Source organism: Megalops cyprinoides, chromosome 3, assembly GCF_013368585.1.
Source record: "Megalops cyprinoides isolate fMegCyp1 chromosome 3, fMegCyp1.pri, whole genome shotgun sequence".
NCBI lineage: Eukaryota > Metazoa > Chordata > Actinopteri > Elopiformes > Megalopidae > Megalops > Megalops cyprinoides.
The window spans coordinates 9,780,761-9,796,802 of NC_050585.1; the positions used below are offsets into that span (position 1 = coordinate 9,780,761).

A 16,042-nucleotide genomic window follows, 5' to 3' on the forward strand; every position below is an offset into this window, starting at 1 on the left:
TTACCATCTTTGCATTCTAGTTATGTATAAAGAATAGAGATCTATCAAAGCCCATTCAATAAATATATACATTTACTTTTAATTAAATTCCATACATGTAACCCCTACAAATGTTGTGCAAAAGTCAACATAAGTGTGAAATACTTTGTCACTAGGTTGGAGCAATAAATTTAAGGGTTATTTAAGGAAATTTTGTTCCTTTGCGCAATTGCCAATCTCTTGATGTTCTCTAAGTATTGAAAATAGTAACATTTTTGCTGCTCAGTAGGACAAAGCACCTTGTGGTAGATTGACTCTGGGCATTAGTTTTATAGGAGACATGAGGATCAGTGTGTGATGACGTCTTATTCGCTGTCATGGAGCAAATGTGTTCTGATATGTTGTCTAGTCTCCAAGGCACTCTTCTGCTCCTCTCAGCCCCCTCCTCACCCATACCTGCTCTTAACTCCACCCACAAAGGAGACTGATCTCTTTCAGAGCCAGTGAAAGCATCACGTTTTGTACTCCATCCTCATTCCCACTCCCACCACTATAAACCAGCACGGACAACAGATGTACATGAGATAACTGACGTAATATTTTCCATGATGATGCTTTGGTTCCAGTTCTTTAGAGACCGCTTACATTGGCAAGTGCACTCAAAAAGTTCAAAATATGTCAAAACAGGTCAGAAACTGAAAACTAATCACTGAAAACTGAAAACTAATCAGACAGCAACCAGACTAACCATTTTCCACTATTTTCCTGGAGTTTAAAGTGTGATTTCAACAGCTTGCATTTTTGTATAAATACTTTTTGGCATCATGGTGAAGACAGCGCCACTAATACAAGCTCTATGTAATTAGTAAAGGTGAAAACTTACATGTAGAGAGGGGAGAAAGCACATTTTACATCAGTGAAGCAAACAGCATCCGATGAACAGAATGATGCTACAATCCTTACACATCCTGATAACGAAGTAACACCTGTTTCTGAGTACAATCACATTATCTGTCTCCAGCTCATTTCTAGGTTCTTTCCACTAACATAAATCATGACATCACATCCAGAAGAGCTAGATGAAAAATGTCTGGCATGAGTCAATGAAACAAAACAGAGAGTATAATATATTTAGATGCTATAGAATCATCTTGCATTAGATGTCTTTAATTAAAACATGAACCATAGTGATGATATTAAATTGCAAGTGATGGAAAAATGTACAACTTCAACATTTACAAAGAGCCACTCAGTGGCCAAGTGAGAACTGCAACCGGGAGAAAGAGAATTCCTCTTAAACAGGTGAGAGGTATCCTTCTCCAGTGTACGCATCCATCTCACACTCCATAATGACCTTTGTTTTATTATAACCCTCTTTCTGCTGTGCTGGCCAGTAGGAGATTAGACAATGGGTAATCCTATTACAGCTCTCCAGGTAACTGGCAATAGAAAGGCAGGGCTATGACCACTGTCCATCTCTCCTGCAGCTGGCTCTCCCATTTTTTCAATTTCTGCTTCTCTTCCTTTCAGATTTTGGGCTTGTCCACTTGCCTTTTGGCTTTTCGGAAGATCGACTTGATTTCCTCGGTCACCATTTCCTGCCAGTTGTCTCTGGAATGAGAAAATCATTTCCATGACTTAACAATGTGGTGAGATAAACTCTTACGACGTGACTGCAGAAAAGATTGACCATGTCAGAGCAGGTCTGCAAAGGGTATTCAAAACATTTTCAAAGACTGTAAGACAAGGTGCAACAATGGCCAGATGACATCTGCTAAACTAGTTTTCACCGGAGCTAGTGTTCCCTGTGTCAAGTTTTTTCCCCCCTCATCTCTTTTCTCATTGATTGAGCTTTTTCCTCAGGAAGGAGGCTGTGATTATTTTTCCAGTCCCAGCCACAATGCACAGGTCTCCACACAACCTTATCCCACCCAGCCAGACTCTTCTCTCTTCAGGTCTTCACAATAGCATTGCAATGACATTGACAGACTGCTTAGTATGAGAGCATTATTTTGTTGCCTATTTGGAAAGCTTTGCAAAACTAACTGCTTTTCTTTTACCAGAGAGGATGTTGTTTCTACCTAAATCTTTGCAGTTTGTGCCCTGTAGGTAGTTATATATTCATTTTTAAAGAATGTATGTCTTTGGGAGACAGGCTTTTCCTGGATTATGTATAATATGTAGATCTTACACCATCTGTCAGTCATTCTTAAATTTCTTTTTTCCCCTTATGAAATAACAATAAAGTACTTTGCCAAAGAATCCAAACTGCAGAGACCAGACGTGTTTGTGTGCAGGAAATGTGGAGGGAATGTAATCAGTACATTACACAACACTGAAAAAAACATGTCTCTTTTTGTCAAATTACAGGAACTTTTGCCCATTTTTTTTATTTCCTACTTCAACTCCTATCTGAGAACATACCCTGGTTTTATCTCTGGTGGTTTTGGCAGAGGCTTCGTGAAGTTTGCTTTCCCCACAAGCCAGTACGTTTCTTCAATACCTTTACCCTGAGGAAAAACACACATACCTCAATAACTCAAAACTGCAATTAACATAAATAACATAATATATATGGTAAGGTGTTCATGTTCTTTACCTTCAACTCAGTTTTGCCCCTGACATCTATCTGGTACCCCTCATTCAAAGATCGAAGGATCTTCACAGTGGATATATTCACATGAATTCTATAAGCTGAGGGAAATATTCATGCAATTAATAATTCATAAATTCATCATAATTGAATCATAATTGTTGCTTGAAATCAAATATAAAAACAGCACACAGACACCAATATTTCAGTAAAAAATACATAAAAAATTAAACACAAAATGTTTAATGTTCACGTAATGACATATGGTGTTGATCATTACTGGTTCATGTGTTATGAAAATATTTTCCTTTCATATACAAAAAGTGACCATAAAAAGGTGCCGCAAAACTGACCAAATGATATGCACTGGATGAACTTTGTAATATAATACAATATAATATAATATAATATGTGCTGTATGCACTTTACAGTAAATTAAAAAATCAAATACTCACGCAACCCGGTGGATTCCATTCGTGAGGCGGTGTTGACTGTGTCTCCAAACAGGCAGTACCGGGGCATGGTCAGACCCACAACCCCGGCAACACATGGCCCTGCACAACCACAGGCCGACAGAGCATCTCTGTCACCAACAACATCTGACTTATCATAAACCATGTAAAACTCTTCACACAGTGATGTGGTATTCACTAGTATGGTAAGCATGTTCTGAAAGGTTACAAATTTTGTTGCAGATAGCCCCAACACTGGACTGAAAAAAGAAAATGGGAGCAACTGGACCAATATGCATGTCCAAACAACTTTAAATTCTAATTATATTCATGGTTTATAACAGGTCTTTAAACATGGACTACACTTTCACTGGTGCTGCCACACACCATTTCGGCTGTCAGGTGGTGAACAGAAAGCAAATGAACCAATCAGTGGTGGTTTCTGTGGGTGTCATGTGACACTTGCCCACCTGTAGCCAATGGTCACACACAGCAGCCCAGCTCTATGTGGCACTCCTCACCTGAGTGTATGCCAATTCGGATCCTGACTGGCACGTCTGGCATGTGGCGCATCTGGAAGCTTCCGACGGAGCTGAGCAGGTTGAGGGACATGTTGGCGATCTCTGCCGCATGTTTGTTGCCGTTCTTCTTTGGCAGACCCGAGGCTACCATGTAGGCATCTCCAATAGTCTCAACCTGAAGAGCAAAGCTATGGTCACCCACAAGGTGTTTATACAGTGTCACTTTATAAATTATCATTTAGTGGGTGCTTATATCCAGGGCAACTTGGAGAGCGCAAAACAATTAGAAACATCTAGAATAAAACAAATTTAAACACATCAAGAGCACATAACAAAAATATATGGAAATATTCACATTCATAATCTCATTTCTAATTCAAGGAGAGTATAGTATTTATATCTGTTTGAAGCAAGAGCTATTTAATCTTTACCAATTTAACCAAGTATTCACTGATATTGTGTCACTGCTGGATACACTTTCTTCCTTAATTGTCCAGTTAATGCCCAGGTGACCATGATACTACTAAATTTTTTATCCGAAATTTTACATTTTTCTTAAAGATATTCACCAGTGTATGTGTTTATATGCCTGCCATTTTTGACATATTGTGCAAACAAAGCCAAAAAAGCTGCTTACTTTATAGACATCGTGGTTGCACAGTACAGCATCAAAGAGTGTATAGAGGTCGTTGAGGAGGTCGACCACCTCGATGGGATCACTGAGGGAGGAGATAGTGGCGAAGCCCACAATGTCGCTGAAGTAGATGGTGACCTGGTCAAAATACTCTGGCTCCACTGTAGCCCCTGTCTTCAGGGCTTCTGCAACAGAGCTAACCAGGAAGAGCCAGCTTGGTCTGGGGTGTCCCGTTCAATCACACAGAGGACCATTACATACTCCAGTCAAAAATATGCGAAAAATAAAGTCCATGAAAATCAGTGAGGAAAATACCCCACTGTTACTATTGCAATTACAGCACTGATTGTCCCTCTTGGTTAAACATGAAACACAGTACTGAACTGTATAGCTTAAGTTGGTCATCACTTGGCTTACTGATGAATCTACATTTAAAAATATAACTATAGCATCTACTGTACTTCAGAACCAGACGTCTGGCTCAGCTTGACTGTATTTTTATACACTTGCTATGAAGTAAATTGATTCAATGGAAGCTATATATGAAATAGAAAATTTGGAAGAGAAGACAAGCAGGAAATGTTTTTATTTATATAATATCCTACTGAGTTTTGACATTCAACTGATATTATACAGCAGCTAATAGTCCATGTTGGCCATGAGGCAAAGCCTGAGAGGGGACGTACGGGGGCAGCATTTCAGCAAGAAGCTTCTCCGTCCTCTGCTTCTCCACCTCCAGCTCCTCCGTCCGCTCTCGGATCAGCTCCTCCAGGTTACTGGAGTACTGCTCCAGCATGCGCAGCATGGAGTCAATGATGTTGGTCTTCTTGCCTTTGTTGATGAGTTTGAACTGGGACACAACAAGACAATCCCACAGATGATCACAGTCGCATCCACATTCGGCCTGGTGTTAAAGCTGCATTATGTCAGTCGATTCTCTGATCGCTCAATCAGTGAAAATTTTATTTTGCACCAGTCACCACTCATTTGCTTCATAGTCCTTCAAAGAATGCAGCAGAGCACATGTTGAGGAGGAATCTAGTTGAAATAGTCTACGTTTTTCTTAATAACTCCTGTGTCTCCATCAACCACCTCACTTAGTTTAAGACACAGAGAGAGGGACAGAGAGAGGCAACTCACACGGTCAAAGACCTCCTCGAACGTTGGCCTCCGCTCAGGCTGCTCACTCCAGCACTGCTTCATCAGCTGGATGCACTCCATGGGGGCCTGGTCCGGGGCCACTGTGGGCCTGCACATGGGCGGTGGCTTCCTCACCTTCCTGATGATCTCTGACGCACAGACACACAGGTGTAATGTGAGCACTGACAGTATAAAGAGCTGCTGTCCTGTAACACACCCTGTCAGAGCCTACCTTCTGCGGGCAGGCCCAGCATGCAGTAAGGGGGTCCTCTGACAACCACTTCCTGCAGTATGATGGAAAAGCTGTACACATCTCCTTTGTACGTCCCTTTCCGCAAGTTGTCCATGTCCCGAAGGATCTCGGGAGCTGTCCAGAACAGGTCTGGGAGACAAGACTTGGGGTAACTGTTGAGGCAGTGGCTCAAAGGTCCAAATAGTCACATGTGCACCTTCTGTGTGGGAACAAACCTACTGCTCCAAAGTCCAACAGGAATTTTATCTTAAATCCTCAAAACAGTGCCCACGTTTCTTTAAAACCCAACCAATTTCTAAGGAGCTATGCCAGACAGGCCTTCTATAGAATGATACATTTTGGATTAGTGCTTGATACATATCATACAACACATTATGTATACCTTTTGATTTAACATTCTCATTAATGCCTATATGTTGAAAAAAACAAATGAAATTGTCAGATGCTTATCATCCACAGAGGGACACAAGGATATGGAATGCTTTGGTTTTAGAAACAGTGATAAAGTTGAAGCTCATCACACAGAGATGCATCTCTGAACATTTGAGATGAAGGCAGTGTAGCATAGTGGTTAAGGAGTAGGACTCGTAACCGAAAGGTTGCCGGTTCAATCCCCGCTGGGACACTGCTGCTGTACCCTTGGGCAAGGTGCTTAACCCACAATTGCCTCAGTAAAAATATCCAGCTGTATATATGGATAACATTGTAAAGAACTGTAACCTATGTAAGTCGCTTTGGATAAAAGCGTCTGCCAAATGAATAAATGTAAATGTAAGGCAGGAATCTGTCTGAGATACAACAGCTATACCTTCAGGAGGAGGTGTATCTTGTGGGGCTTTCTGGGATTCCAGAAGCTCATTGAAGCCATAGTCTGTGATTTTCAGTACAAAGCGTCCATCCACCACACAGTTCTGAGACTTCAGACGCCCATGAGGGAACTCACGGTGATGCAAGTACCTCATGCCCTGTGAGATTCACAGTGTGGTTACCACTTCCAGCTGTTTTACTGATAATTAACGTGACAAAACGTTGATGACAGCCTCACTCAGAGTTGTAGTACACACTGTGGTAAAGACAGTCAAGGTGGAGTGGTTAAGCTGAACAATGGTATACAGTTATTGCCTCACAGACTAACATACACCATTGTGGAACTTCTAGCAGTTCTATTTATGTGGTGTTGTTCTTAGTTATTTGCTTGAAACAAACTGCTATTTCCCAAAATGGTAGGAATATGCTTCTTTTAATACAGGGCCAAACAACGCACTACTCTGAAAGCTTGTAAAGAGCTGTTCTCTGTACGTACTGCTCTGTGCTGCTCATGTGACCTTATCATATGCACTTTAAACCTCTGTTCTGGAAGCTGCTCTCAGTGAGTGGCTGCCAAGAGACTAAATGTAAATGCAAAGCCAAGGGCTTTCCTGGTCCATTGTAATGAATAAAGAGTTCTACAGCATTTTTCTGTTTAAGAATGTCTCGACGAGCTTGACTGTTCTTTACTCTGCTGCACAATGGGACAGCGAGGCGGACAGACGGACCTTGATGAGGTCGAGGACGAGGGAGGACTTGAACATCCAGTCCAGCTTGACATCGTCGTTCCGCAGCAGGTCGTGGAGACTCCCCCGGGAGCAATGCTCCGTCACCACTGCAAACATGTCACCGTCCACAAAGAAGCCCAGGAAAAGGTTGACGTTCTCGTTGCGAAGATCCTTCATCTGGAGGAGCAGAGCGCAGAAGATGTCACTGTCAGTATACACCATTTCCTGCAATCCTATAATCCAGTCACCGGTGGTCCCATTCTAGTACAAATTTTGGCACTGCAAGAAATGTTCCACGCTTTTTTATCTTTCATGTGCTGCTTCCAAATTAATAGACTCTACTGAAAGATATAGCTGTTATTGATGGACCGATGCAAGAGCGGAGACACACAAGTAATGATATTTTAATGTATAAAATATCCTCAAGAGAGGTGGATCTTTAAAGCTGTTGATAGTTTGACTTTTGCTTTGGCCAGTGTAACCCAGTTGCCTTTCATTGTGATTGATGTTTGCTGCATTGTTTTTTCATTTCATAGCAAAGTCAAAAACTCTCATGTGGAAAAGCAACAAGAGGCATTTTCTTCAGGGCCAGCACTATGGGGGTACTTAGGGGTTTATTGCACCCCCAGACGGACCTCAGTGCACCTCCAGTTGTCTCCATATATCCCGATGTCTACATAGTATTTATTAAATTTTTTAAGATACAATGTTTTGTGCCCCCCTGTGGATTGCAATTGCACCCCTCTGTATTTTCTCCAGTCACCGAGCCTGATTTTACTGACTTTCTCAAGTAAAAACATTCATTACATGTATGTTGTTGTAGCGATACCTGCGCAAAAATCTTTGTGGTGCTTGGTTTAACTTCCTTGAACTGTCCCTCTTGGAACTTTTTTAACCACACCCAGTCACCCTGTAAATGAAAAAGTACTACAGTTATTGGAGATAATGTGAGAAGCCATTTTATGGATTTTAAAACATTTTATTTTGATCTTCTTTTGATTTTCTTTCACTTGGCTTTCATACCTCATAGATGGCAACATTTGAAGTCTCATGCGTTATTGTTCCAGAACTCTCTGCATCTGCAGACTTCACACTCTTCTCATCTGCAGCACTTATGGACTGGCTGAGGTCTTCCAATGTTATTTTCTAAAGGACGCAATAAACTGTGTTTACTATTAATACGACAAAAGGGGTTAGAATACACTGTGTAATCTGCTGAGTGTACATGCATGGTTAAGTGTGTGGTTAGGTGATCCAAAAATTATTTCAACAATAATACTAATATGGCATTTATATGCCACATTTCACAGATCCCACGGGGTAGTGTGAAGAGGGATAACTCACCTCAATTACAATTAATGTCTAGCACCCAGCTACACATTGGCATCTATTTTGACCCAGAACGCTCACCACCAATCAGATGAGATGGAGAGGGAGGGATTTATTTTGTCAGTTATTCTTTGGGATAATTAGATGGCCAGATAGGAAGATTCAGATTGGGACTAGGACCAGGGAACTGAGGAATCATTTAGTCTTTCAAAAAAAAACATCTCCTAAATCACAGTGTCCCCATCACTGCATTGGTTTTCTGCTCAGTCCAGAGGAAAGACTACTCCCAGCTGGTCCACCACCACCACTTCCAGCAGCAACCTGGCTTTTCATGGTAGGTCTCCTGAGACAATAACCAAGTGCTAACTAAGACCAGTCCCACTTAGCTTTAGCTAGTGAATGTTTTTAGATGATATGGCTGCTGGCTAAAGAATATCCTACACTAGAATACCCGACCATTTTCACTGGGGCTAGCCACTTATTGAGGACTTTTTTTGTAGTGTGCATAAATTGGGGAAACATGCCTTCTTGCTGAGCTGTGGATCTATGAAGGTGAGGTCCTCCAAAGTTAGGATGATCCGATTTGGCCCTTTCTCCAGCTGGATCTCCTGAATTCGCTTCCTGCCAATCAAAATCCATCCCACCAAAGTAAATCACCGTGCAAACACAGCACTTCAGGTACCTACTGTGACATAACATTCACAGATACACCTCCTTTATGACAACAAATCAAAGATCAAATCCACAAAAACTCTAAAACAAAAATGAAACATTTCATTCATTTAAATTTGACATCTGGCATAACAGGCAATGAAAAGATGTATCAACATAGAATGAGACAGCAGTCCTTGATGAGTAAGGATCATATGTAGAACATAAGGTCATGTTACCTTATCAGAAAAGTCAAGCCCATGCTGCCAACAACCAGGACAAAGATGAACATAAACACCAGAATGACATACGTTAGCTGTACACCTAGAACACAAGAAAGATAGAATATACATCAGACATTGATATGTGTAAGAAAAAAGTAAAATAGATGTGTGACTGCCAAATGGTTGTAGTTGTAAAACTATGTAAAAACAATCACAGTGGCTAATTAAATCTGTCCCCCTAATCAATTTAAATTGATCCACTCTGCTCTCAGCTCTCTCCACCCCCCTCAGATTTGGACCCCACACTATTGTCCTTCCAAGGTGATGTCAAGGTATTTATCATTTAATAACAGATTTATTTTGCATGCCCTTTTATCTATCATTTATGCTATATTAACAACCAAGCAAACAGTGAGGGGTCCTATGCAAAAAACTAATCACACAGTGTATAGAATTTATAAAAGCCATAACGATATACTACATAAAGAGTCTGTCAAATATTTCACAGCAGTGAGAAAATCATGGCTGAGTTATACCAAAAATATCATACAGTGGAAGCTACAGCTGCCTTCTCATATCTAAAAAGGGAACAAAGGCTTCACCTCCAGTACAGATGGCATTGGGCTCAAACCAGCAGCTGGGGTCAGCTGGAGGCAGGGTCCCTCCTGGGAAATGAATGGACCGGCCGGCAAAGTGCAACGTGTCAGTGCTCATGTCCACGTGGTAGACACGGTGGAGCTGGCTTCCTTGTCCATCTGTGTCCAAGATCACATAATTGGTCAGCCCACTCCCCAAGCCGTCTGTTTTGATCCTCTGGTTGAAGCCATTGAAAGTCAGGTTCGCTGTGAAGGACACCAAGTTGGTCCCAGATAGCCACTGGCCAGCCCTTCTAGAGTTGTGCATGGCTTTAGCAATGAAATAGATCCCATTGTAGATTGTTCCAAACAAAGGTGACACCTAGAAGGCAAAATGAGGTTTGACAAATACGTTAGACTGGCAAATACTTACTTTCCATGAGGCAACGAAACTCAAAGGCTAAAAGGTAATCTGAGGTGACCTCCTTCTCCATGGGAGATCAAAAATTAAACTGCTGTATATGTCATGGGCTGGACAATTCAAGTCCTCTCAGACAAGAATCCTGTACATTTTAGCACATCGAGTGAGCTGACTTTTTCTCCAGACAAAGAAGACTTGGAGCAGAGCTAAACCTGAGGACACTGTGGCCCTCTGAATATAATCCATGGGGTTTTCTGTACACTTGTAAGCAATAGGTTTTCCTTTGTGAAACATTGTACAATGTGTATTTACATCCACCAATTTAATGGATCAGTATTTGGGCAACAGTGACTCAAGAAGTGCAGGCAACTGAGCATGGTGATAAAAAGCTGGTCTCACCTGTTCTGGGTTAGTTGGTGTAGGGATTTCACCAAGGCTCTTGGCCATATTGTAGGCCTCATTGAATGACATCAGTTCGGACTCCACGGTGATGGTCAGCACAGCGTCGTATGCTTGCCGAAGCTTGCTGTCGTCCTTCAGAGGGGCATAGGAGACGTTTTTGTAGGGGAGGCTGTAAAGCAGGGCATCATATGGCACGAAGACGTACCTCCCATTCGTTAGTCCAACCTCGTGGGCCTTCAGCAGGAAATCAGCCTGTTGCTCTCCACCAATCAGCAAGGAATGCATGCACATGATAATGACTGGAATACACAGAGACAGTGGCAGTGGTCATTATGATTTCACATTCAAAATTCTTACAGGGATTAAGTTGTAGACATTCCAAAAGGCTGATCCCATCATGGCACTATGCTGAATTCTTGCCAAATACTGAGCAAAAGTCAGGCTCGGTTTCCTTTAGCGTGTATACTAGAAATGACTAGAGTTACCAGTAGGAGGCACTGTTCCCTCTGGACTGAGTAGTCCATTGGCCTGTTTTTTGTTGTAAGTATAGTTTAGACTCAATAATAGCAAGAAGCAATATTTTGTCAGTTTTTAAGTACCCTGATATTCTTGTTGCTTCATGATAGCCCTTCATATTGCTATTGCCATAGGTAAACAACAGCAAGTAATCTGATGTAATATACACCCAGTGCCTGAAACTATCATGAAAGAAAATCTTTTCTAATGTCATAGCACAGTAATTGCCAAAAAATGACCATACATACATACATACACACCATACATAAATACATGATAGATACATTGATATATAATCTTAAATCACACTAGAATACATACAGTGTGGAAACAAAAATCTATGATGCAACACTAGACTTTGTATGAATTAAGGGGTGTTGAGTTATCAGGAGCTAGTCACAGAATACATACTAGTGCTGGGGATAAGCTGTATTCTGAACAGAAGGGTGTGGAATAGACCAGCATCACTCTTTAAAGCAATATTACCAGTGCTGGATTTCACAGCTGAAACAAATTCTGTAGGTAGAGAGATTGAAACATGATGAAAAGCTGCTCACCTTTTATATTTCCAGCCTGCTGGATTTTCCTTAGTGTCATTTCTGTCTCTGTGTCATTGTCTCCCATGGTTGTCACGATGCCCACAGGAAGTCCCTGACTTCTCAGAGAGGTGGCCACTTTGCTGGCGGTGTCCACCCATATGTCCTCATTGGAGGAAACAATACCAATGCTGGCCCACTTGAAGTGCTTCAACACACTGAAGAGCACCCGTGTTGTGGAAGGCAGAGACCGGGCAAAGGTTGGGTAGCTCTGGATCCTATCCAGCTCATAGTTAACACAGGCCCAGGAGACAATGGCCTTATTCCAGTTTTTGCCCAAGAGTGCGGCTGCATTGCAGAACCCAGGATTTGATGGACCAACAAAGGCCTGAACCAGGTTCTCATACTGCACAAATTTAGTCAGAGCTTTGGAAGTTTCACAAGCCTCTTGGAGGATCACAAAGTCAACATTGCAGCCTAAATCTAAACTTTGGTCCTGATTTATCCGAGCAACTGCCAGCCTGGCTGCCAAACCAGGAAAGGCTTTTGGGAAGACGGGGTCACAGTTCCAAGGTCCAAGCACCCCCACTTTAAAGGTCAGACACTGAACACAACATGGAGACATCAATACCCCCAACACTACCCATAGTAAAATGCTATAAAATGACAATGATGTTAGGCTGTGTCTGCTCTTCAGAATGGGGCTGCAAGGATGGATTAATAATTCTGACAGCAAGCCTCCAAAGGTGAGAGGAATATTTTGCATTGTTATGAGTGTCCTGAGACAAGAATGTAATGTTACATTACCAAGCCTTGTACTCCAGGACAAAAGTCACCTGTGAAAAAAAAGTAAATACTGAAGAAAATATTACCTGTTCTTGCAGCATCAGATACATGTTACAATTTTGATGTAAACTAAGAAAATTATGCAAGAATATAAAACTACAGTATATAAAGTATATAATTTTTGCACAATGCTTACATCAGAATAGCAAAGGTCCACTGTAAGTGGGTGTACTACATGTCTGATGTGTCTAATGATGATGAGGAAAACACATTTCCTCATTCATCAATCAAAGAAAACTAAAAAAGTAAATTTATGGAATGTATTAAAGAAGTAAACAGGAAATAATTTAACGTGCCACTCACCATCCTCACCTCTGGCCTGTCCCCTCAAACGGTTTGCTGCTCAAGCGTTCTAGCGTCCAAAATTACGTGCTTTTGTGCCAGCTTCCTCCTTTTGCTTTGCCTTCTTTGGTCTTGCTGTGTCAACATTCATGCAAGGATTCCCATTGATCGATGATGTCATTTATCCACATTGTCCAACGGAGGTGTATGTTCTTCTGCTCCCCAAAAACCTCACCAAGAAACTCTCTTTCGAGCTGACGGACGTCCTTAATTGCTTTGCGTGATTTCCAAGATCCAGTAGCTCATAATCTCACTGATCTATCCAAGGGGAAGAGATGCATAGCGATTCTCCACTGCCCAGAATGAGATGATTTCAACACCCTGCAGAGTTGTTTAGTTCCAGGTGATACAGGCCAAGGAAGAGGTCATTCATGTTACTGCTGCGAGCACACAAGCAAACCCTCAACATTTTCTATACACTTGGTCTGAATATACTTCCAAGATTAGGTGACCCCTAAATAAGATTTGCTGAACAATCAATGCAAAATAAAATTAATTGCTGAGTAAAACTGAATTCATAAAACAACAAGAAAAAAAATGGCTAAATGGAATGAATGGGATTGGAGGCAGATATCTGTAATGCCCTTTCAAGCAAAGTACTTACAGAGCGACGTGTAGGCAAAACCTGCAGGTGTCACATCCTGACCTAATCCATTTGTGGTCAGGCACATAATAAGAGGATTGCATATAAACGTTGGTGCTTCATAGGCCAATTGCACTCAGATGTCTAGATACCTTGTGGAAAGCAATATGACGTGGAACTTGAGAGAATACAATCATTGACAATTGTATTGTGTTTATTAGTTGCTGCTAATATTACAGTAATTTGCAGCACTCCAAGATTCTTCTATTAAAATTGCATTAAAAGAAACTTTTGCTTTGATTTACACTTTTATTACACCAAATATATCTTAAAAAAAGGCCTACATTATTGTATATATATATATTACTTGCTGTTGAATTCTGTCGTATGTGAACTGAAAACGTAACTTGAACATGTATTACTTACAGTACATGCTCCATCTTCACTATGGTCTGCAATGGGGGATAAAAGGTACATGCACATTTAAGATAAGATGCAAAATCCATGATTAAATATTGTCTAATCTCACAAAGCTTTGATGATATTGGCTCCATGGTTACAAATATGACCCCTGGCCAGAGGAATATTGATCTGAAAAACTGATGTTACTGCAGCTGTATTAAAAATACAAAAAAGAAAACATACAAAAGAATAACTAAAGATGAAAGTAAAGCATAAACTTTCATGGAGCATATTTTAGTGACTGTTTTTTCTTCACACACAGACTCAGTATGGTTGAGTTAATAATACCATAATGCCACAATGTTGTATGTACATAATTATGTTCCCTGATCTGTTGGTTAAAATCAATATGTATCATAACCTGATTGATTTTAATTAATGAAGTTATAGACAGTTGTTATCTGTTTTTTTTTTTTAACGTCACGTGCTGAAACAGGCATGTGCTCTGGATCTGCAGTAGGTTGGCGTGGAGCTGTCTGCACACACAGGTATCAGTAAATGCTGCCAGTCTACTGCTGACCCATATCCTTTAAGCTGATGAGCCTCTTATATTACACCTTGACACCTCAGTTCTGTGGCCACAAATAGGCCATGAGAAATATGTGGTCAGCAGAAAATCAAGCAGAGCATCTCAAGACATTGGTCACGGCAAGCAACTAACACTATGAACAATGCAGAGCTATGCACGACACTGTGTGACTGCAGTTCCGCTAAAAATAATGTATTTCCCATGACACATGATCTTCAAGTTCATCCACAATGAAATCATTCAGCAAATTATTTTCTGAAATTTTCCCCATGATAATACCACACTGGTCTATTAGAGAAACCTATGGCTCAACCAAATGACAATAACTTAGCACAGGGTTGATTATTAGTGATAGAGTGGAAATTATATTGAAAGGAGTATCACACCTTTCAGCATTCATGATTAGACTACAGAAGAGTCTCCCCTCAAGATATTGCAAAGTGAAGCAGGCTTTGTATTTTCAATATATCACGTGGTTGTTCCCTTCATAAAAAATCCTCAGACCAGTTTGAGCTTTACTATGCACCAGGTGCAGTGTTATTATTAAGAACATATCTACGCAATGCTATTTGGCTGAGTCGTTTTCAAAACATGCACTTAAAGAGCGTTTATGCATTTTGTTTAGCATATTTAAAACTGGACTTATCCTGGACAGACGTTTTCTTTAGACAGAGATAACAAGAGAATTTCCTTGCCTCACACCGGTCGCCCTCTGGTGGAAACTATTTACACTCATCATTTACTTCCATTTACAAAATGAGAAAATTACAAATAACCTTCAGATAAATTGTACATTATGAGAAGCCCGACAGTAAACGTAACGATTAATCAGAGTAAATGCAATGCATTTATTAACCTTGATGACAGACTGACAGGTGCATTACCTGTAATTATTGAAATATGTTTTATGAAGTGAGTGTACAGAGCCTATCATGACTTTAAGATACATCAGCAGGCTGCAAATTCCTTATTTCACGATTCGCTCAATGAATGCTGACTATATGTTTATAAATGATACATATGATACGTTTTTCTGTGAACCGTCACTTTAAAACGCGCTTTTCCTGCACCAATGCGATTGAAGGGTGCACTATTTGAACCGCCAGGAACCTAATTTGTTCTGATGAAAACGGGTACAGTCAAAACGTGAATATGTACATTTTAAATAGATCTTTAATAAATGTAATATGCATGTGTAGTATTCTGAAAGCTCACCCCATCCTTCACAATTAAGAATATAGAAAAAGACACTTTGCGATTTGAGCTCACACAATCCGCAACGCGTATACAGTATATGCGGATTGTGTTAGGATTTAAAAATGGGTCATTTAGTTTTAGTGATTGCCGTTTGCATTATACTTAAGAGGAAAACACAAGATACAAAAACATACTAAGCACATTAAAATGTACAAACACATAACGTAAACATAATTTACAACTTAATCCTGCATAGTTGTAAGAAGAGATGTTTATGTTGACGATGTGGTCTAATGCAGTATGCTTTCGTTCTGAAGCGTGG

At 40.6% G+C, this 16,042-nt stretch overlaps 1 protein-coding gene across 1 annotated transcript; it reads right to left on the reverse strand.

Moving 5' to 3' along the window:
- Positions 1 to 1,447: 1,447 nt before the first annotated feature.
- LOC118774726 (retinal guanylyl cyclase 2-like) lies at positions 1,448 to 12,527 on the reverse strand. Its single transcript, XM_036524184.1, has 18 exons — positions 11,783 to 12,527; positions 10,707 to 11,008; positions 9,914 to 10,268; positions 9,327 to 9,411; positions 8,961 to 9,057; positions 8,131 to 8,253; positions 7,937 to 8,017; positions 7,108 to 7,284; positions 6,381 to 6,537; positions 5,552 to 5,701; positions 5,320 to 5,468; positions 4,866 to 5,029; positions 4,183 to 4,375; positions 3,546 to 3,720; positions 3,028 to 3,126; positions 2,579 to 2,673; positions 2,404 to 2,489; positions 1,448 to 1,590 (listed from the first exon to the last, which is right to left on the reverse strand). The coding sequence occupies exons 1-18, from the start codon at positions 12,525 to 12,527 to the stop codon at positions 1,506 to 1,508; spliced, it is 3,318 nt and encodes a 1,105-aa protein (XP_036380077.1). The 3' UTR covers positions 1,448 to 1,505.
- Positions 12,528 to 16,042: the final 3,515 nt, after the last annotated feature.

What these genes read in the sequence shown, in the direction of transcription:
- LOC118774726 (XM_036524184.1), bottom strand. Translation starts at nt 12,527, where the DNA reads ATGCAAAATATTCCTCTCACCTTTGGAGGCTTGCTGTCAGAATTATTA. An exon ending in CAATGCCATCTGTACTGGAG is followed by an intron (nt 9,412 to 9,913) that starts GTGAAGCCTTTG and finishes CTTGTGTTCTAG; the next exon opens with GTGTACAGCTAACGTATGTC. An exon ending in CTTGCTGAAATGCTGCCCCC is followed by an intron (nt 4,376 to 4,865) that starts GTACGTCCCCTC and finishes CTTCCTGGTTAG; the next exon opens with CTCTGTTGCAGAAGCCCTGA.